General features: G+C 42.5%; 1 protein-coding gene across 1 annotated transcript in view; it reads left to right on the forward strand.

Moving 5' to 3' along the window:
• The first annotated feature begins 4,521 nt into the window (after positions 1-4,521).
• Positions 4,522-25,477, forward strand: part of RFX6 (regulatory factor X6) — a 54,155-nt gene continuing 33,199 nt past the window's right edge. Inside the window, exons 1-6 of the mRNA XM_084622319.1 lie at positions 4,522-4,748; positions 5,307-5,463; positions 7,435-7,558; positions 11,161-11,222; positions 20,797-20,874; positions 23,497-23,524. Of these exons, the coding sequence (XP_084478445.1) occupies positions 4,529-4,748; positions 5,307-5,463; positions 7,435-7,558; positions 11,161-11,222; positions 20,797-20,874; positions 23,497-23,524 (669 nt within the window). The 5' untranslated portion in view covers positions 4,522-4,528. The remainder of the gene's footprint in view (positions 4,749-5,306; positions 5,464-7,434; positions 7,559-11,160; positions 11,223-20,796; positions 20,875-23,496; positions 23,525-25,477) is intronic.

The following is a 25,477-nucleotide window of genomic DNA, read 5'->3' on the forward strand; positions in this document are numbered from 1 at the left end:
ATCTGGTAATTGTCTCAGACCAAACGGTGCAGGTGTCACAGGCTGGACATAGTGGTTGTAGAAAAGAAGACAAGAAAGCCCATGTTAATTGATAGTGATGTGCCAGCAGATAGAAGCATAAAAAAGAAACAAGAGGAGACAGTGAGGAATGAAGAACGCTGCCACAAAATGGATCCATTGCAGAAAACTAGAACATAGATGATCCCTGTGATTGTTGGAGCACTTACAGCGATCCCAAAAGGTATGAGGAGCAGCTCAAGGACATGTTAAGAGTACAAGACATCATGATCAGTGTCCTCCAGAAGACAGCCCTGTTAGACATTGTGAGAACCTTAAGGAAAGTCAAGGACTATGAGTGCATTTGAGCACCTAAAATGCAGGAATTCTGCATAGGGTTTAATAACACTCCTAACTACCCAAATCTAAGGGGTTGATTTGAGGTCAGGCGCTATTGGTGACTCATGGGAACAAATTTTAGACAGTAGGTTTCCCCTTTTTATGCATAAAGATCTTGTAAGTTTTGAAGGCTATTTTTTAAAAAGAAATCCCCATGATGTAATACTGAGGGCAAATAACAATAATATGGGAGCAACACAGTTTAAGCAATGAGAAAGTAACAATTTTTGCTTCAGGACCCTGGCTAGACTGGAAGGAAGCAGTCTGGCCTGAGACAAGGCAGTTCAGGCTGGAGTAGTCAAAGGGAAAGATGGAGACCAAGGCAAGAACAGGGGTTTTAGCCCCAGGAATAAGGTGGGGGGATTGGATTTTGATGAAATTATAAATGCCAAATGCATTTTTGCTTTTTCTGCTTTCAAGCAAGCTATTTCTACACACTGTAACTCAATACCCCTAGGATAATTTTTCCTTCCATAGATTAGTATATCAACATATATTTTTCAAATAAAACCTGTTGGAACTATTTTAGGCTTATTAAAGTGCACTGTCTACCCAACATCAGCAAAGAATAACTGACAGTTAACTATTACCTGTATTTATAAAAACTGTTACTTATTTTATTTCTATTAATTATAGAATAGACATGTTTGCTCACGTAATGTGGCACTGGATGAGATACTAGTTCTCATACACTCGGTGTGTGTTTGCTTAGGTGCTCTAGTCTATCCTATTTTCTTTCTTTACTATTGCAAACATATGCTTAGTTTTATATTAAGCTGGCAACACCACAGGACAATCTTTCACTGGCTTTGAAAGGACAAGTAGATGACTGTTTATATGAGCTCGACAAAGGTTGTTAAATTCATTGAGCATTTAGATTTGCTTAAGTAGCTCTTAAAAGTCATTGCAGACTTTCAGTAAAGTTAATTGAAGCAGTGGCTCTTTTCAGCATGCTCTCTCTCTCTCAATAGGCCAAATCATGACTGAACCAGAGCAGGTGTGTTAAAGGAAGGGGGCACTCTGTACAGGAGGCAGTCATAACTGTCTGACTCCACCAAGGATGGGAGCCAGCTGGCCCCTAGACCTGATTCACCACTGTCTCGATCCATTTTTACATTGTTATAATCCTGTTGATTTCAGTGGAGTTACTCCCAAGGCCATAGAATCAGGTTCCTTGGCAAGAAATAGTACATTCAATTTTGGGCACCTCATTACCAGAAAGACACAACACACTAGAGTGTGCTCAGAGAAGATGGATACAAATAATTAGGGACTGGAAGGATTTACTTTAGAGGAAATGTTGAAAGAGCTAATTACTGTGGACCAACTCTCAAAGTACTGTCTCAGTGATGTGAACTCTCAGTGAAGTCAAAGAGCCACATTCAATTCTCAGTTACACCAGGCAATGCAGTTGCATCAGTGAAACTCGGGGTTGAATTTGGTCTGATGAACGCTTTGACTGAGTAAGAATTGAAGTATAAACTGAGTCAGGATTTGGTCTTGTGTGTGTTGTTTGAATGCTGAGTGATAACTACTTAGTAAAGACTGAGGGGAAAGGGACATGGTAGTAGTTTACAGCTGTACAAACTGTGTAATGGTGTAACTCTTCGCTGGGACCTGCCCCTCTGCAGGGAGGGATCGGGGAAGAGCAGCACTCCTGGGGCTGCCGGCCAGCATAAAGGGCATGCAGGCAGCTGGGCATGTGGCATGCGCGAGGCACTGTGAACGGGGGCCAATCTCATTGGGATGGAGGAGCCCTCCAGCCCCCGGGACTATAGGTTAAGCCAAACCTGTCTCCGACGTCCCTCTCCTCCTGGGGGGAGAGAAATTTTAGAGGGTCACAGAAAGAGTTAACAAGATGAAAGTAAATAAGGGAAGATTTTGGCTGAATATGATTTCCTGACGGTGAGATCTATTAGGCCATGGAATAATATCCAAAGGGAAAAGGGGAAAACACCCTCACTTGGGACACTTAGAAGTAGAATGAACGAATCACTAAGAAATTTACTAGTAGGAACAATCCTGCCCTGGCAGAGGAATGACTGGGATGACCTCATAGGTCTTTTCCATTTCTAAATTCTGTCATTCATATTCACACTGTAGCTCTGATCCTTTTGGCATATATAAGCGCAGACAAGGCTTTCTTGGCAATGCCACCTGTGTTGGGCTGATGCTGTGGTCATGAGGAAAGGCTGAACATCAACTTCACTGGACACCTTGTGTCATCTGACACCTTTGGGTAGAGTGGGTAGAAACCACTGAAGTTAGAATGGTAGTGTTCTGCCTCTTGTTACAGGCATGAATGATGCCATGAAGTGCAAAGCAATGGAGACTGGGAGAGTGCGCACTGGAGCAGCTGCTTCATGAATCACATACCCAGTGATGGTCCAACACTGCAAGCTGGTGCCAGTGAAGGGGGTGGGCCCTAGCTCCGCCCTCACACTCCCCCTTCCTTGTCCTTACCACTGTCAATGCTAGAGTGCCTTAATCTTTGTACACCAGAAGTAAGATGAGCAAAGTTTTAGCTGGTGCAGGAACAAGGCCTAGGCAAAGCAAAACTCTTTGTCCCTCTTCCCTTTCTGGCACATCAGCCCAGAGCTAGGAAACTATCTAGTGCTCAGCTCATGTTAAGTTTGCATGCCTGTAAGAGCGCTGCTCTCCAGAGGTGGGCAGGAACTGGATTTCCCATTGCACAGGAAATTCCATGATTTCAACATTTGTCCCATTCTGAAATGGAACCTGAACACACACACAAAAATCAGAAATTTCCTGTCAAACGAAATTCTCAGCAACAAATGACTAAAATAATTTTGGATTGATGGAAATGTTTCATTTCAATAAAATCAAAATATTTCATTCCCATTTTGACCATTTGATTTTTTTTTTTAAATTAGAATTTAAAAGAAAAGAAACCTCAAAACAAAAAGCCATTTTGAAAATGAAAAGTGGAAAGGCTGAGTTCCAAAACCAGGCCAGGGGAAGGTGTCCATTGTATCAGAATGCTTCCCGCCCCCGGCCCCTCATCGACACATTTCTCCACAACGTGTCCCTTTGGACCAGCTGGCAAACCCGCCCCACGCAAAATGCCCACCCAGCTCTGTGCTCTCCCTTAAAGAGCAATGCAAACGCAAGTCCTTTCAAAGACCCACAGTGAATGTGACGGTCAGAGCAGGGTGGGGCCAGAGCCCGACCTTTGGGGAATGGTATGTATGTAAGTCCCTGTGTTCTTTCCCTGGTCCCTGCAGAGCCCCTCCTCCCCTCCCCCCCTCAGCTGGCCCCTCTTCTTCCCTCGAGGAGGAAGGATCTGACCCGGGACAGCTGGGCAGGCTGCCCTGACCTGGCTGCGCGCCGGCGCCACTTGTTTGCCAGCCTGGTTGTAAGTTTCTCTGCCTCCACCTGCGTGACCGTGGGCACCGCTGCTTCTTCTCAAGCCCCTGGGTGCTGCGGGGACCACAGCCCCCCCCCCCCCCGCCCCGCTGGAGATATGAAAGGCGGGCTAGAAACACAATCAGAAATGCTTGTTCTGCGGGGTTAACCATTAACCCTGCTCCAGCTCGGCTCTGCGCCGGGTCCCCCCACACACTCCCCCGGGGCCAGGACTAAACCGCTTTCAGTCCCGTCAGTGACGTCGGAGCCCGTGTAGTTCACACGGCGGCTCCCGCGGACGGGGGCTCTTCGCTGGGACCTGCCCCTCTGCAGGGAGGGATGGGGGACGAGCAGCGCTCCTGGGGCTGCCGGCCAGCATAAAGGGCGTGCAGGCAGCTGGGCGTGTGGCGCGCGCGAGGCACTGTGAACGGGGCCCGATCTCATTGGGACGGAGGAGCCATGCAGCCCCCTGGGACTAGAGGTTAAGCCAAACCTGCCCCCGACGTCCCTCTCCTGCTGCAGGCATCCTGCCAGTGTCCGTGGCTGGGGTGGCTGATCTGCAAGAGTGGCACCCAGAGTCAGACTCCTCCAGGGCACCAGGCTGCTTGGAGGGGGAGGGGGAGAAGCGGGGCTCGCCCAGGGGCTGATGTCCTTGTCGGTGCCCCCTGCGCCCCCAGCCCTGCTGAAGGCGTGAGACGCCTGCCTGCCCCCGGGAGGGGGCTGCTGCTCGCATGGACGCTGCTGGGGGAATGTGCCAATGAAGAGCATGGCTAAGGCGCCGGAGGGAGAAGACGACTCCTTCCTGCAGCCCTCGCAGAAGGGGTCCCCCGGGCTCCAGGAGGATTGCTATGAGGGCCTGCTGGGGAAGGCCTTGCTCTCCTACCCGGAGCAGGGGCTATGCGCCCCGGCGCTGCAGCAAGCCAGTTCGCTGGACAGCCAAGAGCAGGGCGATCCGGAGCCTGGCCTGCCCATTGGGATCAAGTCAGGTAAGAGCGCTACCCCCGCGGGGGAACTGCTGTGTAACTGCCCTCTAAAGAGCATCGGATCATGCCTCTATCTCCCCGCTTTCCGCTCCCACCTGCAGGCAGCGGGTCTATTTCAGTGTGTCCATAGGGCGGGGTGCGAACGGCGGGTTCCCTGCGCCCCAGGAGTCTTAGGTAGATAGGTGTAGCCTGGATCTGAGGCTGTCTATGTCATCTCAAAGCCAGGAGTGTAATGCCGGTGCTAGACCATCCCTGGCATACACAACCGGTCACATTACACAGATATCGCTCGTACTTGGCGATTGCATAGATACATTAGATGAACTCGATAGATCTATCTGTCTAACCTAGTTCATCGCAGAGTGTAGGGACATGTAATAAGTATCTGTGTAATACACCCGCCTGCGGATATCTAGATCAACGTACACACAGAGATATAAAATCAAAGGAAGGGAATTTAGGATTGAATCAGGGAAATCGAAAATACTCTTTCAAATGGAAATGTGATAAACAAATGTAACGATGCACTTGGATTTATTTTCTTTTCCCCCTGACACTCAGAAATACATTTTAACAGTGAAGCCCTTTCCTCAGAAGAGGAGGATACAGATATTCATGACAGTAAAATAAAATCCTTCGACAAAAACCTGTCTCCGAAGAAAACCATCACGCAGATTATGAAGGACAAAAAGAAACAGACCCAGCTCACCCTACAGTGGTAAGGCTCTTGCCCATCTACACACAGAGCACACCTGTACTACAAGGAGTTCTTTCTTTCTTTCTTTCTTTCTTTCTTTCTTTCTTTCTTTCTTTCTTTCTTTCTTTCTTTCTTTCTTTCTTTCTTTCTTTCTTTCTTTCTGGGAGGAAAGCTAATAATTATTTACAAAGTCTGAGTGCATTAGGGTGGTAAAATCTGTGTAAGGAAAGCTTTCCCAAAGGAAGTTACTTTACTACTTGCAGAAAATGCGTCGATTGCTGTATATTGGTCAAATGAATCAAAAATTAAGATTTCGGACCACAAAGGGAATTTAAGTATTTGTTTATCCAATCATGAAATTGGTCTCTGTAGCCCATTTTCACAATATTTGCCATTTAATCTGGTGCTGTTTTGGAGGGGAAAAAAACGATCTAAAAACATAGCTCACAAGATATCCGAAGTAGATTTGCTAGGGAGTATATGGGTGGCTTTTACTAGCTTTAATGCAGACTGTAGTAAAACACAGTGGGACTTATTTTAAGGCCCTGTCTCTGGAAGTGTAAACCTGTTCACGAATACTTTCACTGCTACTGATTTATCGCAGCTCAACATACAATCTAAGCCAAATCTCCGAAATAGAAATCAATTGAAAGCATAAAGATCCCAACAGAAATATTCTCTTCTGGTTACCCAATAATTCAATATTAACCAGCATCTGATTTATAGCTGCCTAGCACCAGTTTATTTCAATGCGGTACTGTTACCCCTGCCTCTAAAAATAAATAGCCATATCCTGGAAAAACGTGAAGATGAGTGATTAATTAAGACATACATTTGTGAAAGGAGCAGTTAATTGTCATGCCTTTGGTAGTTTTACTGAATTGTAATGCAGCTGGTCATTGTTCCCAGACTGGAAACCCTGATGTTACTGTATTTTATTCCAGCAAAGAAAACACCCAAGAACAGCCCTTATTTGGGAAATATTCCCTTCGGAGCATGGTTGAAGTCAGGGAAATCTCCCACTGAAGTCAGCGAGATCTTCGTTACAAACTTCAGATTTAGCCCTAGATTACTTCCTCTAACAGTGAAATCCATATAAAGTAAACACAGGACTGCATTGCTACCCCAGATTTCTCAGGCTAGTTTAACCTGGGGAGTGGGCCGTAAACCGATTCAATAGAGGTTTCTACAGCAAGTCCTTTTATGCATGTATGCAATTTGAGCGAAGAGGAAGCTGTTATGTGGGAATGGCATTGATAATAGTGAGGGGTAGAAATGGGCCAGGGGTGAAATAGCTCCAAGACTGAGAGCTCACAGGTATCCCCACTCGCCATATTCACCGAATACAAGATGAAAGGACCAGGCTTCGTTTCATTCCTGGAAGTACCAACTTAGTGTCCGTCACTGCTAGCCTCTGTGTCACTTTTAAATGAAGTGGCAAGATATTAAGAGATGCAGGCTCACACCCGTTCAGACAGGAGTCTGGGAAACAAAAATAACCTCTAGATGAGGTTGTGCCTCAATTCCAGTTCAGCCCCTCTCTAAATAAGCATTTCCAGTTTCTCTGGGTTTTTAGACAGAAGTTGCATATTGAATTAGTCCAGGCACTGAATCAGGATCTAGATTTAGGCTCTGGATCAGTCAAAAGTGATAGGGTTAAAATGATCCTTGCAGGTAAATCAGTTGCGTTTCAGGGAGTAACACCAGGGAGGAATCCTTCCCCTTATTTGGTGGTGGTGATTTTGTTCTCCCTCTTGCTGGAGAAGAAAGCTACCGTGCTGGTTGTCACACATAAAGCACAGCAGACCAGCATAAGCCGTTCCACTCCTCCATCTTGCCCAAGGTGCTGTACAGTAAGTTGCTGACTAGTAAGCTGTAGTGAGAGCTCTCAGTAAATGTTGCAGACAGGGCAGTGGAAAAGAAGGGAGGGACAACAAAATGGGGGAACCCACGGGATGGCTTTTCATTCTGGTTATTGTTTTTACTCTGCAGGCTGGAAGAAAACTACATCGTGTGTGAGGGAGTTTGTTTACCAAGGTGCATCCTTTATGCACATTATTTAGACTTCTGCAGGAAAGAGAAGCTAGAACCTGCCTGTGCTGCGACGTTTGGGAAGGTAAAGGAGCAAACATCTGGCGGTCCATTGCTTGTCAGACTAATTCTTCCACAGAACCATGTTTAACTCCTCCCCTGTTATCACGACTCTCAGAAATGAACAAATCCTTCTGCTTTCTAGAGCCCCTGCGTCTTTGAATTAAATGGGGTCCAACTAAACCTGCATTGCTCCCTCTGAACAGAGTCTTACGGTATGGCTCCACTATGAAATTAGGTTGAATTTAGAGAAGTCGGTTTTTTAGAAATCGGTTTTATATATTTGAGTGTGTGTGTCCCCACAGAAAATGCTCTAAGTGCATTAAGTGCGTTAACTCGGCGGAGTGCTTCCACAGTACCGAGGCAAGCATCGACTTCCGGAGCGTTGCACTGTGGGTAGCTATCCCACAGTTCCCGCAGTCTCCGCTGCCCATTGGAATTCTGGGTTGAGATCCCAATGCCTGATGGGGCTAAAACATTGTCGCGGGTGGTTCTGGGTACATATCGTCAGGCCCCCGTTCCCTCTGCTGATGACCTCTGCCTGGTCACCTCTGCTGATGAGCTCTGCATGGTCACCTGCAGCTTGCCATGCTGGCCAAACAGGAAATGAGATTCAAAAGTTCACGGTTCTTTTCCTGTCTACCTGGCCAGTGCATCTGAGTTGAGAGTGCTGTCCAGAGCGGTCACCTTTAAGTCGAAAAAAAGGGCTTCATCGTGTGGACGGGTGCAGGTTTACATTGATTTACCGCTGCTAAATTCGACCTAAAGTCCTAGTGTAGACCAGGGCTAAGACAACAACCTCAAAGAAATGAAATTAAGATTCCTCTTGATTTGCACTGTGAAATCTGGAAGAGACATTCTCTCTCGCAGCCTTTGCTTTGCAATGAGAGGAATGTGATTCTTCATATAAAAGGTGCAGCCTGAGGGATCTGGGACAGAACACTCAGCTTTATACTTGGCAGTCTTTAGTGCAATTACAGAGAGAAATGTTGTGAGGTACAGTAGGAGAAGAAGAAGAGTTCAGAGCAGAATGAGTTTCTAAGTGGGAAACTGTTGAACCCGCCTCCCCCTTCAACCTCTCCCACCCAATTAGTCCTAAAATCATTTAACCAGAGTGAGAGATATGGACTTTCCAAATTAAATCCCATACATACAGTTAGTGAAACGGAAAACCAAGAAGGCATCACAGATCAATTTTGTAAAACACCACTGATCCATTCAGTTTGCTTACAGAAATGCATTTGTTAGTCTAACGAAATAACGGTAATGGAAATCAACTCCAGATCATAAAACGTTCACTCCTCATATTTTGTTACCTGCATTGGATGTATTTGGGGAGTTCCCATCTCACGTTGCTTAAATGACTTCAGTATTATTGGGAGAAACAACAAATTTCCACTTAAACAGTATTTTTATTGTGAATTTTATTTCCTCTGCTTATGGGATAAAGGACTTTTCATTTGGTACATCTACTGCCTTAAGCCTCATTGAAACAATTATTGGTGTGGAAAGATGATTAGGGCACTAGCCTAGGATTTGGGAGACATGGGTGTAAGTCCCTGCTCTGCCACAGACTTCCTGTGTGACCTTGGGCAAGCCATTTAGTCCCTCTGTGCCTCAATTCCTGATCTATAAAATGGGGATAATCATAAATACATTAAAAGTGTGAGGCACTCTGATACTAGGGCAATAGCGGGGGGTCATATAAGTATGAGAGAGAGAGAGAGAGAAATTTGTGTGTCTTAGCCTCCAGATTGCACATTTAAGATGAAAAATCAATCCATTACAAAACAAAATATCTAAGGGCCAAATCCTGCCATCCTTACTTAGGATTAATGGCAGTTTTGTTTGGGTCATTTTTTTTCCAGGTTTCCATTAGTATTGTTTAATATGCATCAAGATGAATCCAGAGTGATTGTGTCTGAGTCATCAGTGAAAAGGGAATTGGAACCAGGCCACCTGAATCTTATCTCTAGCTTTGTCTCTGACTCTCTGTGCAAGCTTAGAAAAATTACTTACCCTTCTGTGCCTCAGATTTGTAATAAAACTACTTCCCACGGAGTGAAAAACTAAACCAAGCAGTGTTTACAATGTGCTTTGAGATCCTAGGTTCTATCAAAATTCAAATATTCACCTGTCGAGGGCTGGCATAGCACACCCTGTGGATCTGTGATGCCCTGTCAGAGGGATGGGAAGCATTCAGTCATTGTATCCTACTGTCAATGTAAATCCTTCTGTCACTGTATTTTATTCAGGCAGAGATTACAACCAGTAAGGAGCACCCCACTCCCATAGCCTGGCCACAATCCCATTGGGAAGCATAGGTCCTGCTCCCCCATTTGGCACTATCTGTCTGAAAGGAAGTAGGTGAGGGTGAGGACATATCTCTTCTCTCCCGTTTCTCCCCCATATATACCAGCCAGCAAAGCTGGCCTGCCAGGGAAGGGAGTGCCCACTGCTTCCTCCTCTCATGCAGCAGAGCTGTCCTGCTGGCATGAGTCAGTCTCTAGATCTGAGTCCGAGGCCCCAGCAGGTGCAGTAGGGCTAGGAGTGGGTGTTAAAAGCAAACCCATCTGCTGAACATTTTAGCACAGTGTGATGTCATTTCTCATGTGGGTGTTATTAGATCACCCCAGCAGTTTCCTCCCACCCTGAACTGCTCAAGTGGGACAGACATGATTTTAGAATCCTGGCCTGCTGCTGCACTGCGGTGGGGGAGCTCTCCCTGAGCTGGCTTTCTCCAGCCTTTGCAGTATTGCAGCTTGGTTCAGGGTGGGGGGAGTGAGAGGAGCCATCACAAGGAGTCATTTGCCCCTTCCCTGTTCCCCATGGTCCCCAGTTCTGTCATCACCTCTACACAGCCTTGACCCACTCCCCAGTACTGCTGCTTCTCCTCCTCCTCCAGAAGCACTCTCAAGTACTTTCAGCCCCCTGGCACACTGACTGGCCCGGCATCTCCTCTTTCCATTTCCAGTGCCGACACCTGGTACCTACCTTTCTTCCCCAGGGCCTAAACACCTTCCAGCCCACACAGGCCTGGTGCCTTCCTTTCTCCCCTAGAGCCCAGACACACCACACAGTACCTGCCGGAGTAGAATCCCTGCTACCGGTCCTTTTGTTCCACCTGACGGCCTCCCTAGAGGCTGGGGCAAAGAATCCAGTGCTGCTTAAGTGCAACCCATTGAATGGGTTTCTCCTGAAGACAACTAGTCTTTGTGGTGACAAGTAAGAGCGAGACTGGGAAGGAGATCTTGTGGTGTGTGTGTGTGTGCACGTACACACTTATGGGGAGATCTGGAGTTACAAAGTGGGGTGACTGAGGGTATGAAATGCCCTAATCTTTCAAGTCACCTCTACTCTGGGCTCTAGAAAGCATAAACAATTTGTTTAGTTGTTTGTGGATCTTGATAGCATTGAAATAACACTTATTCATGAATCACAAATGTAACAGTTTTCGGTCTCTGCAGTCTCCTCTTATACTACAAGTCTACGCTTTATTTTTAATATGTTCAGGAATAAGTATTTATCCACTGTTCAACATTTGCTTTTTCAAGACAAACTTTTCAGAGCTGCTGACAAAGGAAACATGCCCTTGCTAGAAACTAATATGCCTGACTTTTTCATTAGACCATTCGTCAGAAATTCCCCCTGCTTACCACACGGCGGCTTGGGACAAGAGGCCATTCAAAGTAAGGCACAATTATCCATGTATCCACATAGAGTATAGACAGTACAACATGCAATACTTCTGTGTCTGTATTTTATGCATTAAGCCACAAAATCTGCATTCAAATAACTAGAGCTACAGATGACATTTTGTGTGTGTGTGTGTGCGAGAGAGAGAGAGATGGAACTGACAAACAGTCTGAATTTTAGAAAAATTATTGCATGCATGATTTTAAATGTAATGGCTTTTTCCCAGATTTTCCATTATCTTTATAATGTCATGGATCTTTTGTGGTGTTTCCAAACTTTTGTCAGATATTTGTTATATTTGCTCATTTTTGCTGGGAAAATTGCATCATTGAATTATGATTGTTATTATTCTGGTTTGCAAACCTGGCAGCTTTTCACTCCCATTTCCAAATTACAGTAAATCTTCAGCTGAAACTATTAGAGACAGACATTTAGTGCTAAACCTAGAAGAAAATATACAAATGATCTTTGTTAAGGATAGTTTTAGAAGGACTTTGAGAGTTCATAATTGTAGCTGCAGACTTCTTCCGTCTAATCAACCAGTTGATTTGTTTCAGAGGTGTCACCTTGTTAGTTTGTATTAGCAAAAACAACGAGGAGTCCTTGTGGCACCTTAGAGACTAACACATTTATTTGGGCATTAGCTTTCGTGGGCTATAACCCACTTCATCAGATGCACCTGCTGATTTGTATAGCTGGTCTGTGGAGTGTTGTGCTTTAGGAATACAGCATGATGATTTTTTACATGTGTGTTTATGATAAGTAAGCATGATGCCTAGTGTGTAAATGATGTCGGTGTTCATCCTGGACTTACATTTTTAGCTCTAGGCAGAGCAGGTGTAATGTTATTGTGAATCTCATCGTATGACAACACCTTTTCTTTCTGAATACCCCAAGAGCTCTGAGGAAGTGTGATTGAGTTTCCCCAATGTGATTTTGATTTTGGTTCAAGAATATAAAAAGTGTGTCTTTCCATGGATTGTGTATGTTCTTAAGGACGTAAGGAGCAATGTACTGTATTGATGCACCAATACACCATATATGATGAAAACCAAAATTGGACAGAGGCAGGGTGTTCTAAATGATTCCTTGATGCACAATCAGTGAATAATTAGGAATCAGGTATTTCAGTAAACTCTCTTCCATTCAAAGTAAGGCACCGTTATCCATGCATCCACATAGAGTATAGGCTGTACAACAGTGGGAAGTTAATGATGCAACATTCTGTGTTGTTTGAAGCTGACTGTCTATGAGGCTGTGCTACCAGGGAAGACTTAAGATTGTTAGAGTGACCTTAAAAGCTAATTTCCATACTTAGCTGGGTTTTGTAAAGTTTATACTGAAATTAGAATTCTGGGGATTTCAAAAGTGAGGGGGACACTTTCCCGGGAAGTGGGGGTCTGGTTAAACTTTATTGTTTTAGAAGGCATTTTTCAAAAAAGTTAGCAGTCCTCAACCTTGAGTCCAATTTAGTCAAGTTCTTATCTGTGAATTTCTATTGGTTTCAGAAGAAGTTTTTCTTAAGAATGCCCATGTTGCTATGAGGAACGTTAAGGGATATAAATGGTATCCATGTTTCTGTGAATATATCTATCTGCACTAGTCCATAGTTATTCTAGACCTTATTCAAGAAGTGCTTAAGTATGCATGTGCCTTCAAATACAGGCGTAGTCCCAGGATAGCTCTCATGCTTAAAGTTAGGCATGTGTTTAAGTGCCTTCCTGAATCAGGGTATAGGAAAATAGACTTGACTCAAAGAAGAGATCACAATAGAGTGATGGTTTATTGAGGCAAGACTGAAAAACAGAGACAAGTAACAAGGAATAAAATAAACAAAGATGGAAAACCATAACAATAAGAGTAATAAGAAAACTCTTGGGAAAAGACTCTGTGTGAAAAATTCTTACCTGTGAAACAAAGTACAGAAAATAAAGCTGGTCTGCAAAAGGAAAACATACGGTTGTGTTCTTCTTGAATTATTTATACTATATGGCCTGAAGGATGTTTGGTTGACTGTTTTTTAAAGTTTTTTTCCCCCTGCTGCTTATTTTTTTACTTTGGACTTTATCTTAGAAATATCAGGAACGGCAAGTTGGTTCCCTGGCTTTTTGGTGAGCTCACTGGAGATGTCATATATGGAATTTAGCTTTAGGATTTAATCAAATCCTTCTTTGATTAAAAATTAACAATTTCAAATTGTTAATAGCAACATATTTTTTCCCTCTCGAGTGTTTCTCAGGCATTGTATTAACAAAAACAAAATGAACCAAAATGTTTTAAATATTTGGAATAAAAATCCCTTCCCATCTCTATCAACTCTATTCCACTTGCCTCATTTCTCTCATGTCATAAATCCTACCAGTTTCCCAATGGTCCATAGAGTTTTCCAGGAAAAATAGGGGACAAGACCTAAATTTCGATTGTAAAGTGACAAGATGGGGGGCGCATAGTTGAGGAAGGAAGCCCAACTATCTTTCAGGCTTTATTTACATATCTAGGGTGACCAGATGGCCCGTTTTTATAGGGACAGTCCCCTTTTTGGGGACTTTTTCTTATATAGGTGCCTATTACTCCCACCCCCATCCCGTTTTTTCACAGTTGCTATGAATATCACAAAGAAAAATAACAAATGGAACGCAAATTCGTTTTTCCCCCTTTGTAGGTCACCTTTAAATGCTGAAAGGAAGTTTTTGGAGTAAAGTTGTTATTGGAAAGAAGCTTGTGTTGGTTAAAAGTCCGATGGGCGTGGGGGTGTGGAAGGGTGATCATGCATTGTCTGCTTTAGTGAAATCTCTTATTGTAGTAGCTCAGTCATGGCTACAGGCATCCTAATGTAAGTGTGGACTGATGTATTGTCCCAGAACTTTGGTTTGTAACTGATCTCATACAGACTTCTAAACGTTATGGTGTTGGCATTGTATGCATAAAAAACTAACTAGCTCACAAATTCTCCAGACTAGTCAAGTTCTTCTAAAGCCCACATAGCCCAATGAATCTGGACCTTAGGTTCAGCCATTCTATTGCTATTATAAACCAGAAAATACCAGAAAAAAGTCCCCAAAATGCACCTCAGTTTTTTGGACCTGTCATATCAATAAGCAGGTTACCAGATTTTGCCCCAAACCTTCAAAAAAGCAATTCTACCTTCAGTAAATATCACACATCTGTGAAATGTCAGGTGGATTGATTTCTGTGAAGTTGAGGGGGCTGTTTAAAAGAGAGGTAATAGCACAATTTATAAATATGTATTTATAAATGGGGATCTAGCTCCAGCATTAATTGTGTAGAGATGAGTGTCACTGCCCACATCTCTTTTTGAAGACATGGTACAATATTAGTACAGAAATACAGCTCATCCGGCATTTACTCAGCAGATTGCACAGGCTCACTGACCTTGACAGTATTAATGAGTGATGTTTTCATATGGCTTATCTGCTCTTGAACACTTTCTTCGAATGGGTAAGGCACCAAGAGGTTTCGCTCAAACATCTTGCATTGGGATCTTCTTTTTTTATCTGTTTTTTTTTCTGAAAACATCATGGGCCTGATTTTCATTTACACTGAGACGACCTGGTCTACAATTACAAATTAGATTTCAGAGTAAAGCAGCCGTGTTAGTCTGTATCCGCAAAAAGAAAAGGAGGACTTGTGGCACCTTAGAGACTCACAAATTTATTTGAGCATGAGCTTTCATGAGCTACAGCTCACTTCACTTATGCTCAGATAAATTAGTTAGTCTCTAAGGTGCCACAAGTCCTCCTTTTCTTTTTACTTAAAAATTAGATCGACCTACTTATGTTGCTCAGGGCTGTGAAAAATTTCACTTCCTGAGCACCATAGTTCAGTCCTGTTCTAGATGTGGCTAGGTTATTAAGAATTTCTCCATTAACCTAGCTACACCTCTCGGAGAGGTGGATTATCTAGATTGATGTGAAAAATTTCATGCCCTGAGTGCCATAGTTAGGTTGACCTAACCCCCACTGCAGACACAGCTAGGTCAGTGGATGAATTCTTCCATCAACTTAACTATCACCTTTCAGAGAAGTGGATTACCTACACTGATGGAAAAAACCCTTCCATTAATGTAGGAACCTTTCCATTAATGCTGTAGGGCTTGTAGTGTAGACATAGCCTAACTGCTCACTAATGAAAATAAGCAGGTCAGAACCTGGGGTTGAGTGAGGTTAGGTACTACTAGGTACACATTATAATACAGACATGTCAATAAGGAGCAAAGCTGGGTTCTTTCGGCTGGACATAGTCATTTCCTCGCACTCAGACTCTTTCTTTTAAAGAATGTAACACAATGGAGTTATTTCAGTTCTAAGGTTTAGATTCTTGTTTAGTATTTTTAATTGTATTACTGTAGCATCTAGAAACTCCAGTGAAGATGTCATTGTGCTGGGTGCTGTACAGATATAGAACCAAAAGACAGCCCCTGCCCCAGAGAGCTTACAATCTAATATTTCAAAGGAACCCCCCCCTGCTCTTTCCATGAATAAATTATCTCACAATGTACTTCTCACCTCGTATATGTCAGGATAGTGATAGAGCACAGCCACAACCAGAGCTGACCAGAGAATGACAATTCCATTTCTCAGCAGCTTTTGAGGTCCCAACATTTGTTTTTATTTTGCACTGGAAGGTTTTTGTGACAACAGAATTGTGTTGGCAGAGAGGCAGAGATGTGTGCGGGTGTCATGGTAGGTAGGGCACACAGCTCCAAGTCCCTGCTCTGACTGATTGAAAGCAGAGTTTTTCACCCCAGATCCCTCTGATTTAGGCAGCATAGAGCCTTTAACCTGTCTCACTCAAATCCCAGGACAGTGCCCTAACTGCCCTTTAGGGTGTAAGAATCTTTCTTTCTCTTCCTGGATCCCAAATCCCATTTTGATGAAATCTTTGTTGAAACCAGAACTTTTTGGCTTAGATGAAAGAGCATGTTTCACTGTAGAGCAGGCTTCAATCAGCTCTCGTCATGACTACCCTGTATTTCCCATATTGCTGAAGGGATGGGGATCCTGGCTAGATCCCAGCTAGATGGGAGGAGACCCACTATAGAAAAGGCTGTAAACACTGTCTCAGATTAGTATATAATAGTCTGTAAACTCTTTGGGGCAGGGACTGTGTCCTCTTGTGTGTTTGGACAATGCCAAGCATAATGTGGCCGCTCCCAGAATAGAAATAATAAACAATAATCACCATGATCTGTGAATTACCTGTGACAGCTACTCAGGAAAATGTACATACTGGGTAGAGTAGACACACAGGAGATTGTGTTTGAGCTCAAGTTACATTTTAATTTCTTTGTAGACTTTGATCGGTTAAATCTTAGCTTTTATCCATCATGTCTGAAAACTATTATCTTATTTATTAGGAGTGATTTAGTGGGTTAATAAAACTGATATGGCAGCTGGCCTCGTGATAACAAGTTATTGCAAGTCCCTGAACAGCTTAATCCTATCATTTCCTTATCAGCCATCATTTGTGTCAGTGTAAGCTAAAATCAGGGCTACTAGTTGCACAGGAACATATGTTACAGCAGACCAATGAAATAAAAAAGGAAAGCAGTTTAGTCTGTTTCTTTTTATAGTTCTGTTGAGAAAATCAAGAAATAAATCCTTCACGATCATGGATCTTATTTTATTCCTAATAATCATATACAATATAGTAAATATATAGCTATGTAGTTGTATATTTTATATAATGGGAATTAGAATTCTACATTTGTTGGGAAAGAAGAACTATTTTGTAGGAGGTTAGTTTGAAAAATGGCAAGTGTTTGAAGCTGCTGAGAGATTTCAGATATTAGAATAAGATCTGAGAAGTTGCTTTAGTGACAGAGTGCAAATGAGCAAATCAATGGTGCATATATTATAATGCACTTAACATTTTTTAAATACGGGTGATAGCTCTGTATAATATTTTCTCTAATCTAATGTACAACTCTTGATATTTAATTGTTAAATGATAAAAGTTTGATTTTTTTAGAACATATTCTCACACATTTCATATCAAACACTCTTAAATCTCATCTAAAATAGTTTCAATGCAATGGGAGAAAAATGTCCATGAGCTCAGAGTGAAAAGTTTGCATCTGAACTTTGCCAAATGTCAGGAATGTTCAGATCCAGAAGTTTGGTTCAAGCCCAACTCTTTAATATAGAATATATGGAATACAATGGCTGAAAGAAACTTCATGACTTCTATCCATAAGAGAGATCAGATACAGAAGTTTATGCTATGGAGGTAAGATCCTTTAGCATTATGACATTGATTGGTGTTATTTAGGGCCTAAGCCACCTGTTGATATGATTTTACAGAGCAACTATTGGTCACAAATAATGGAATGATTCAAGCAGGTGGACATAGTTCGGAGCTATGTTAATGCATCTTTAAAATTGGCCTGCTCATGTGTACTTAGTCACGTCACCGATCCTCAAACTAATATACTCATGGCAAAGAACCAAGGGACATGATGAAAATGTAGGTGACAAAATCTTGCTCTTCTCAAGGGTCAATGGGTATCACGGTGTTTTGGTGGAGTTACCTTTACTCATAAATTTCAGGTAAACAATGAAAGCAGTACTGTGTTTAGCAATGACCACTTAGCATCACATTTCCTTAGCTATAAAACCTTGACTGCTGACAGCAAAGCCGGCCATCAGCAGAAGTAGTACTTCAGTTGGGATCTGCAAAGCCAACCAGATAATTTAGACACATAACTCTCATCAAAATTGCTTTTCATGGGAGTTGTATCTAAATCCCCATGTCAGCTTTGAAAATATAAAACCCTTCATCTTTTACCATTCCTAGCCTTCCTTCTCCCTCAGGAGAGAAAACAGTGAGGATACAATGTTATACTAAAAGGAACAACAGTGCTGAGTTGGGATTGCTTATCAACTTGTTCAGAGACATCATCAAAGAAATACCACTTTGTGGAGATAGCTCTTCTACAAAACACTTGTCTCATTGAAGTCAGCAGGACTAGTCATGTGCTTAAAATAAGCATGCACTTAAGTATCATACTAGATCAGGGCCCAAATTTGGTTGCAGAGCACAGCAATTTGATATAGATATACTGTCCATTGGTAGATTAGGATCACCCGTAGCATCATAGGGAGCAAGTATTTCATTAGTAATTGTATCTATTCCAACACATTGAGGCTTATATTGGTAGCAACAGGTTCAACAATGATTTTCACCATGATAATTGTTTACACTGAGTTCTTTTGTTACACTGGGAAATGATGATCTAGCTCTGATGCACAGACTGAAAAGTCAATGCTTTTCTTGAAAAGGTTTCATTTAAAACCTCTTTGATGCCATAAAATTAAGGTCTCTTTCACCTTCCAAGACTAATAATGCAATGCTGGATCACTTCCAAAGCACATAGAATCATAGAATCATAGAATATCAGGGTTGGAAGGGACCCCAGAAGGTCATCTAGTCCAACCCTCTGCTCGAAGCAGGACCAATTCCCAGTTAAATCATCCCAGCCAGGGCTTTGTCAAGCCTGACCTTAAAAACCTCTAAGGAAGGAGATTCAACCACCTCCCTAGGTAACGCATTCCAGTGTTTCACCACCCTCTTAGTGAAAAAGTTTTTCCTAATATCCAATCTAAACCTCCCCCACTGCAACTTGAGACCATTACTCCTCGTTCTGTCATCTGCTACCATTGAGAACAGTCTAGAGCCATCCTCTCTGGAACCCCCTTTCAGGTAGTTGAAAGCAGCTATCAAATCCCCCCTCATTCTTCTCTTCTGCAGGCTAAACAATCCCAGCTCCCTCAGCCTCTCCTCATAACTCATGTGTTCCAGTCCCCTAATCATTTTTGTTGCCCTTTGCTGGACTCTCTCCAATTTATCCACATCCTTCTTGAAGTGTGGGGCCCAAAACTGGACACAGTACTCCAGATGAGGCCTCACCAATGTCGAATAGAGGGGAACGATCACGTCCCTCGATCTGCTTGCTATGCCCCTACTTATACATCGCAAAATGCCATTGGCCTTCTTGGCAACAAGGGCACACTGCTGACTCATATCCAGCTTCTCGTCCACTGTCACCCCTAGGTCCTTTTCCGCAGAACTGCTGCCTAGCCATTCGGTCCCTAGTCTGTAGCTGTGCATTGGGTTCTTCCGTCCTAAGTGCAGGACCCTGCACTTATCCTTATTGAACCTCATCAGATTTCTTTTGGCCCAATCCTCCAATTTGTCTAGGTCCTTCTGTATCCTATCCCTCCCCTCCAGCGTATCTACCACTCCTCCCAGTTTAGTATCATCCGCAAATTTGCTGAGAGTGCAATCCACACCATCCTCCAGATCATTTATGAAGATATTGAACAAAACCGGCCCCAGGACCGGTCCTCTTCCTCTTCTTCTCCATATGATACTTTATGGTGCTTTTACTTCTTACTTTAAAAGTGACTTTCGTACTTTGAAAAGTAGAAGTAGAAGTTTCCAGGAGCCTATGTGGTCTCAGGCTGAGCTAAGCCCTTCAGATTGAGCTAAACTACAGGAAGACCAGCAAGACAATATATAGGGAAAAGTGGGGGCTGGCCTCCTGCCCCAACCCTTTCTCACCACCACTTACCCAGTGACTCTCCAGATTCTACCAGAGCATAGGGACATTGGAGAATCAGAAGACACAACCCCATTTTATACCCCCACCCAGAATCAGGACTATTGAATCTAGACATCTGTGACCATCTAGCCTTCCTGCCAGTGCAGGATTGTTTCATCTCATACATTTACTAGAGTTTTTCCAATCTAGTTATCAATGTGCCATGTGATGCGACAAATCACCCTGAGGTGGTTATTCTTCTTCTCTCCACCTCACTTCTTCTGTCCATCAGGGATCTTGCAATTGCCCACCTCTAGCCCTTAAGAATTTCTCCACCTAATTCTCCCTCCCTCTAGGTATCTCCTTCCTTACTGAACACTTTTTAAAATATCAGGGATGAAGGGGTTAATATAGAGAGTTTATAAACCAGGTTATAACTTTGGCATCCTTCTGGATGAACAGTGCTATAAAAAAGTAAGCTATTAGCTTTTATAGATGAGGAAATGATGTTGATGTAAGTGATACTAATGTGACACTAATGAGTCATTTTTAAACACATTACTACTTTTATTGTTTATGTTTGAAATATACAAAGGGGACTTAATCTAAATTTTCCCCTCAATTAAGCTGATGCAACTCCACTGAGTTTGGAGGGGTTATGCCAATGCAATTTAGGCCTGGTCTACACACAAAGTTGACCAGTTTAACTAAAAGTTGTGATTCTAAACCAAATTACTTAAACCAGTGCAACTATGTGTTATGTCAAGTGTGTCCATGTGAAGGGAGTTGCACTGATTTAACTAGTGAATCAATGCACGCACTGTGGGTGGACAAGGCCTAAGAGGAGCATCCAGCCAATATTCCCATTGCCTTCAGTGGGACCAGGATCTGTCCCAGTGACTTGAAACATTACTTTAATTAAAATAGAGTCTAAGGAAAAGTTGAATTAAGCACCAGTTTAGTTCCCTGTAGATCTTTATGTGTGTCCCTTTTCTTTTTCATAGGTATCATTACTATGGAATTGGCATTAAAGAAAGCAGCGCATATTACCACTCTGTGTATTCTGGAAAAGGGTTGACAAGGTACAGTAACATGACTACTGAGACTAAGTCTCTGCCACTGTATTTTGGAATGATGTTCAGCGATGATCTAATTTTAATCTCATCTATCTATGTAAGGTAGTCACAGGACACCTATCACTGTAGTATAGAGGCACCAGTAATATTGTTCTCTCATGGTTTTAATGCTCCTAGTTTGGGGCAGTAATTTACTCCCAAAAATCCAGAGTTAAATTTTTGGACACAATGGGCCAGCTGGTGTAATTCAGCTTACCTCCACTGAAGTCAAGGGAGCTATGCCATTTACACCATTTACACTAGCCCACTAAATTTAGAGTAGTGAGGCTCAATTTTCAGAGCATTTTGCTCATATGTATTTGTGTGGCAGTCTTCTCCATTTGCCACCCAATGCAGCTCACCATTGTGAAACTGCCAGGGAATGGTGTGAAGTTGGCACCTGTGGGCAGGAGGGCTGGTTTCAGTGTAGATTAATATTTACTGATTCTTTTACTGGCAAATATCAAGCTGAAACCTAAACCAGAAGCTCTAATTATATTTATTTAAGGGACAGCTAGCAAGATCAATAAATTATGATAGCTGCATGTTGGTTTACCAAACAAATATTAATAGTTCATAAAACAAATGTCTCTGTTCACATATGGCTTGAATGAAGGCTTTCATTGTCGATGACAATACAGCCATGAGTGGGACTGTGTTAAAGGAAAAGGATAAATGAGTTCATAGGCATATATAGAAAATTCAGCTGCTGGCCGCTTCAGGTTATCGCCCATGGTCCCTGGCATAAGAAATGGGGCACAACAGAAAACATGAGGCTAATGTTGGCATTGGTCATCTAAAGAAAGGGGGGATCCTGCAGTTGCTGGGTATAATAATCTGAACCTGCCATTTCCTTAGCCAGTATTTCTCAAGGGTTGCGGGGGTGTTTTTGGCACATTTGTAGATGAGATTATTTTGTAATGCAGAATTATCTTGAACAAATTGCTCATTTAATTGAGTGAGAGGCACAAAGGGGACCATATCACTAATGGCCCTGGGCAGTATCTCAGCCAGAGCCATGCACCATTAGGTTCAAGCCTGTGGCCTTACAAGCTCCAGTGCTGCTGAGTGAAAGAAAGTGGAGTTAATGTAAAAGTACCTAGGGCCAGATTTTCAAAGGAGTTAGGTGCCTAACGGTGCAGATAGGTGTCTAGTGAGATTTTCCAGCACTCCCAGGTATTTAACAACTATTGATTTCATGAGACTGAAGTGCCTCGGCACTTTTGAAAACCCCGCTAAGCACCTTTCTGCATCTTTAGGTGCTTAAATACTTTTAAAAATCTGCCTCCCCCACCCCTGTCCTTCAAAGGAGGAAGCGTAGCACACTCCTACCAATAGTACTGTGGGAAGAACAGCTTTAGCTTGTGACTGAGGCTTTGGAGGAACACACCCAGCAAAAGCTGCCCAAGTTATATGCTGAATTGGTGATCTCCCCTTGCAGCTCTGTCCACAATACACATCTAGCTGTGAGGCCCCTAGCTCCATCTCTGTAGGCAATGGAGTTCTTCTACCCACCTGCCCTCTCTGCTTGCCTTCTGGTATCGGCATGAGGTTTGGAAGGAGACATGAGGTTTGGAAGGAACACACATTTCCCCTTTCCAAGACAGTAACTGGCATTCCCCTGAGCCATTTTCCCTGTGTCTGGCCTGTGCAGGCAGAATGCCTTGGGTCACCTCTGGCCATGTCAGCTCCACTCCCTGTCCCCAACACATCTCAATGGCTTGAAACCACAATATCGCCCCATGTCACTATAAAACTTCATGTTGTCGTTGTAATCTTATCACCTTGCAGCTAAAATAAGGGAGAATTCTATTAATTAAACAAACCACAACTGACTTGTTTTCATCATTGTGCAGATCCTTGTAGAACCTTGCCACCCGCAATTACCTAACGTAGTAGATCTGATTCAACTTGAGTTTTCTAGTGACTGCACCTAGGGCTTGCTTTGACATCCAATGAAGCCAATGGGAGTCTTTCCACTGACTTCTGTGGCCATTGGACCAGGCCCATAGTACACAGAATGCTGTCTATACTGTTTTATATTCCTGACAGTTATTAATGATTTTTTTCCATCCGAGATACATCCCTCTTGGATTGAAACTATTCTGAGTTCTAGGAAAGTTTCTGGCAAACACTATTTTATGCTGTTTCTTCTCAAAGGGGAAAGTCTAAACTCTTTTGTCTTTCATTTATTTTTTATTAGTCTTATTCTCTGCTAGGGCAGTTCTAAAATATTCTAGATTTGGGGTCCAATGCTTCCCTGATTTACAGACTTTTGTGAGGTTCTGACACAGGTTTGAAGTCTGAATGGAACCTGGGTCTTAGAATTTTCTGTTTGGTCACTGCCCTAAAGTCGTCACTTTTAAAAGACGGTCCCTCATGGCTTTAATGATGTTCTCAGGAGCTTGGAGGCCAGTAGAAGTTGTGGAATAGAGCTAATTGCCCAGATATGTTTATTTTTCAGGCTTACCAGGATCATTTTCCCATCCAGTGCAGTGTGTGGGGGAGAAGCTGTTGTTGTGGATGTTTAATTAAAATAACCACAATGCTCAATTTTGATGTACTAATACAATCTATTTGTTTTCAAAGGTTTTCTGGAAGCAAGCTGAAGAATGAGGTAAGCACTGTGCCCTTTTTTCTCTTACCTGTAGTCCCATTATTCATAGTAGTACTATTGAATAGGGAGTGGTTCCCCCAACCCCCAGTTTGCTTGAAAATTGAAACAGTACGTTATAGGGTAGATTGTGCAACCTTTAGCCAGGCTGCTAAGAATGTGCTCCCAAGAGTAATCCCAATGAAGTTAATGAGATTACACTTGTGAGTAAGGGTTCTCAATATAAGGGTTGTATAGTCTAGCCCTGTGTGTCTGAGACAATGCAGTCAAGTTTCAAAACAAAACTAAAATGAATGTGACCAGACAGGATTTAGTGAACATTTTTAAACTCTCCTTACATTAAACTATATACCTACTCACTGCCTTGAATATACCATAGAATCATAGAAATGTAGGACTAGAAGGGACCTCGAGAGGTCGTCTAGTCCAGTCCCCTGTACTGAGGCAGGACTAAGTACTAGACCATCCCTGGCAGGTGTTTGTCTAACCTGTTCTTAAAAATCTCCAGTGATGGAGACTCTACAGCCTCCCTAGGCAATTTGTCCAATTAGTTTTCGCAGAAAGGATTTACGATTGCATGAGATGTCACTCTCACCAGCAACACAGAAACATTGAAAAGATTTTAAAATCTTATAGGTACAGACTAAATGAAACTTGGATGAACATTGAATGCCAGGCACATTGTTTACCTCTGGTATGTTTTATCACATTTTTTAGTATTTTTTCTGTATGAGGGGATATCAGAAACTCTTTTATCTAAACCAGTTAGTGTGCCATTAGAGTCTGCATGGTTAATTAGGCTGATAATATTGCTGTCATTATCTTAATGTTAAATAGCCATTAGAAACAGATGGCATTAGAATGGAAAGGGCAGGTGGCAATGGGTTAAAATATCAAACCTAGAAGTGGGATACAGTCATATAAGTCCATTAGCACAATGAAATGGTGCAAATGTTTTTTCTTTAAAAAAACGTTTATGCACTAATTTCTTTTAATCAAAGCCTTTAATACATTTAATGGGTAATTGCGTAATAAAGGCACCCAGATTGCTCCTGTTATCGATTAAAAAAAAACAACTCTGGATGCTGATAGGCAATTGAAGAACTGCAGAAATATTGACTAAAAACAGTGTTTTAACTGTCTAATGTTTAAGACAATACAGAATTTAAACTTCTGTCATTTCTTTCATTGAGCTCTTTTCCTGTGTTTGAATAGGTCGATGGGACAGGAAAGGTGCTGTTCAAATAGCACATGTCTGTCATTCCTTGCTTTCTGTTTTGGTTTTTTTAATGATAAAGTAAAGACTGTTTGGAAGTCTGAAGTGTTCATTCAAATTTGAATTTAAGGTATTCCAAATGCAAATACACAGCCTCAGACGAAACAGATCAGTGTAAGAATGTAAGTCAAAAGATTGAAAAATAGGGCAAATAAATGGTGGACAACACCTAGCTTCAGTTCTTGGTATTCTGAATTCATTTAATTTGAGGCTGACTCAGATTGTTGAAATCCTTACATCTGCTTCAGTGGCCACAGAATTACACACTTTACTGTATTTCTTTGCACTATGTTGATGTACACGCATTAAACTTGGTAATTCACGCTAGAGTGAAACTCACCCATATGCAGAGGGCTAGAATAAGGCCAATTTAAGTACCACTTACATTCTCAAATCAGGGTTTAAATGTGGCTGGCCCAGTACCCGGGCTGAATCCAACCCAGTAGTAACTGAGGAAACCCATTCAGAATGAGTGGATTCATAAAGGTGAAATTCCTGTCATTGCAGAAGGCCGGTGCAAGGCTCTGTGCACTGAGGACTAAGTGAGGCAGAGATGGAACACAGGGACTTGTGCAGGCAGCCTGCCTAGGGTAAATGTAATCCTGTGTGAGCAAACACAATTCAACAAGGCAGGAGAGCATCACAAAATGTACTCTGTCCATTTATCTTGACCACTATCA

Source organism: Lepidochelys olivacea (genome assembly GCF_965140295.1).
Source record: "Lepidochelys olivacea isolate rLepOli2 genome assembly, chromosome: 3".
In the NCBI taxonomy this organism is placed as follows: Eukaryota; Metazoa; Chordata; order Testudines; family Cheloniidae; genus Lepidochelys; species Lepidochelys olivacea.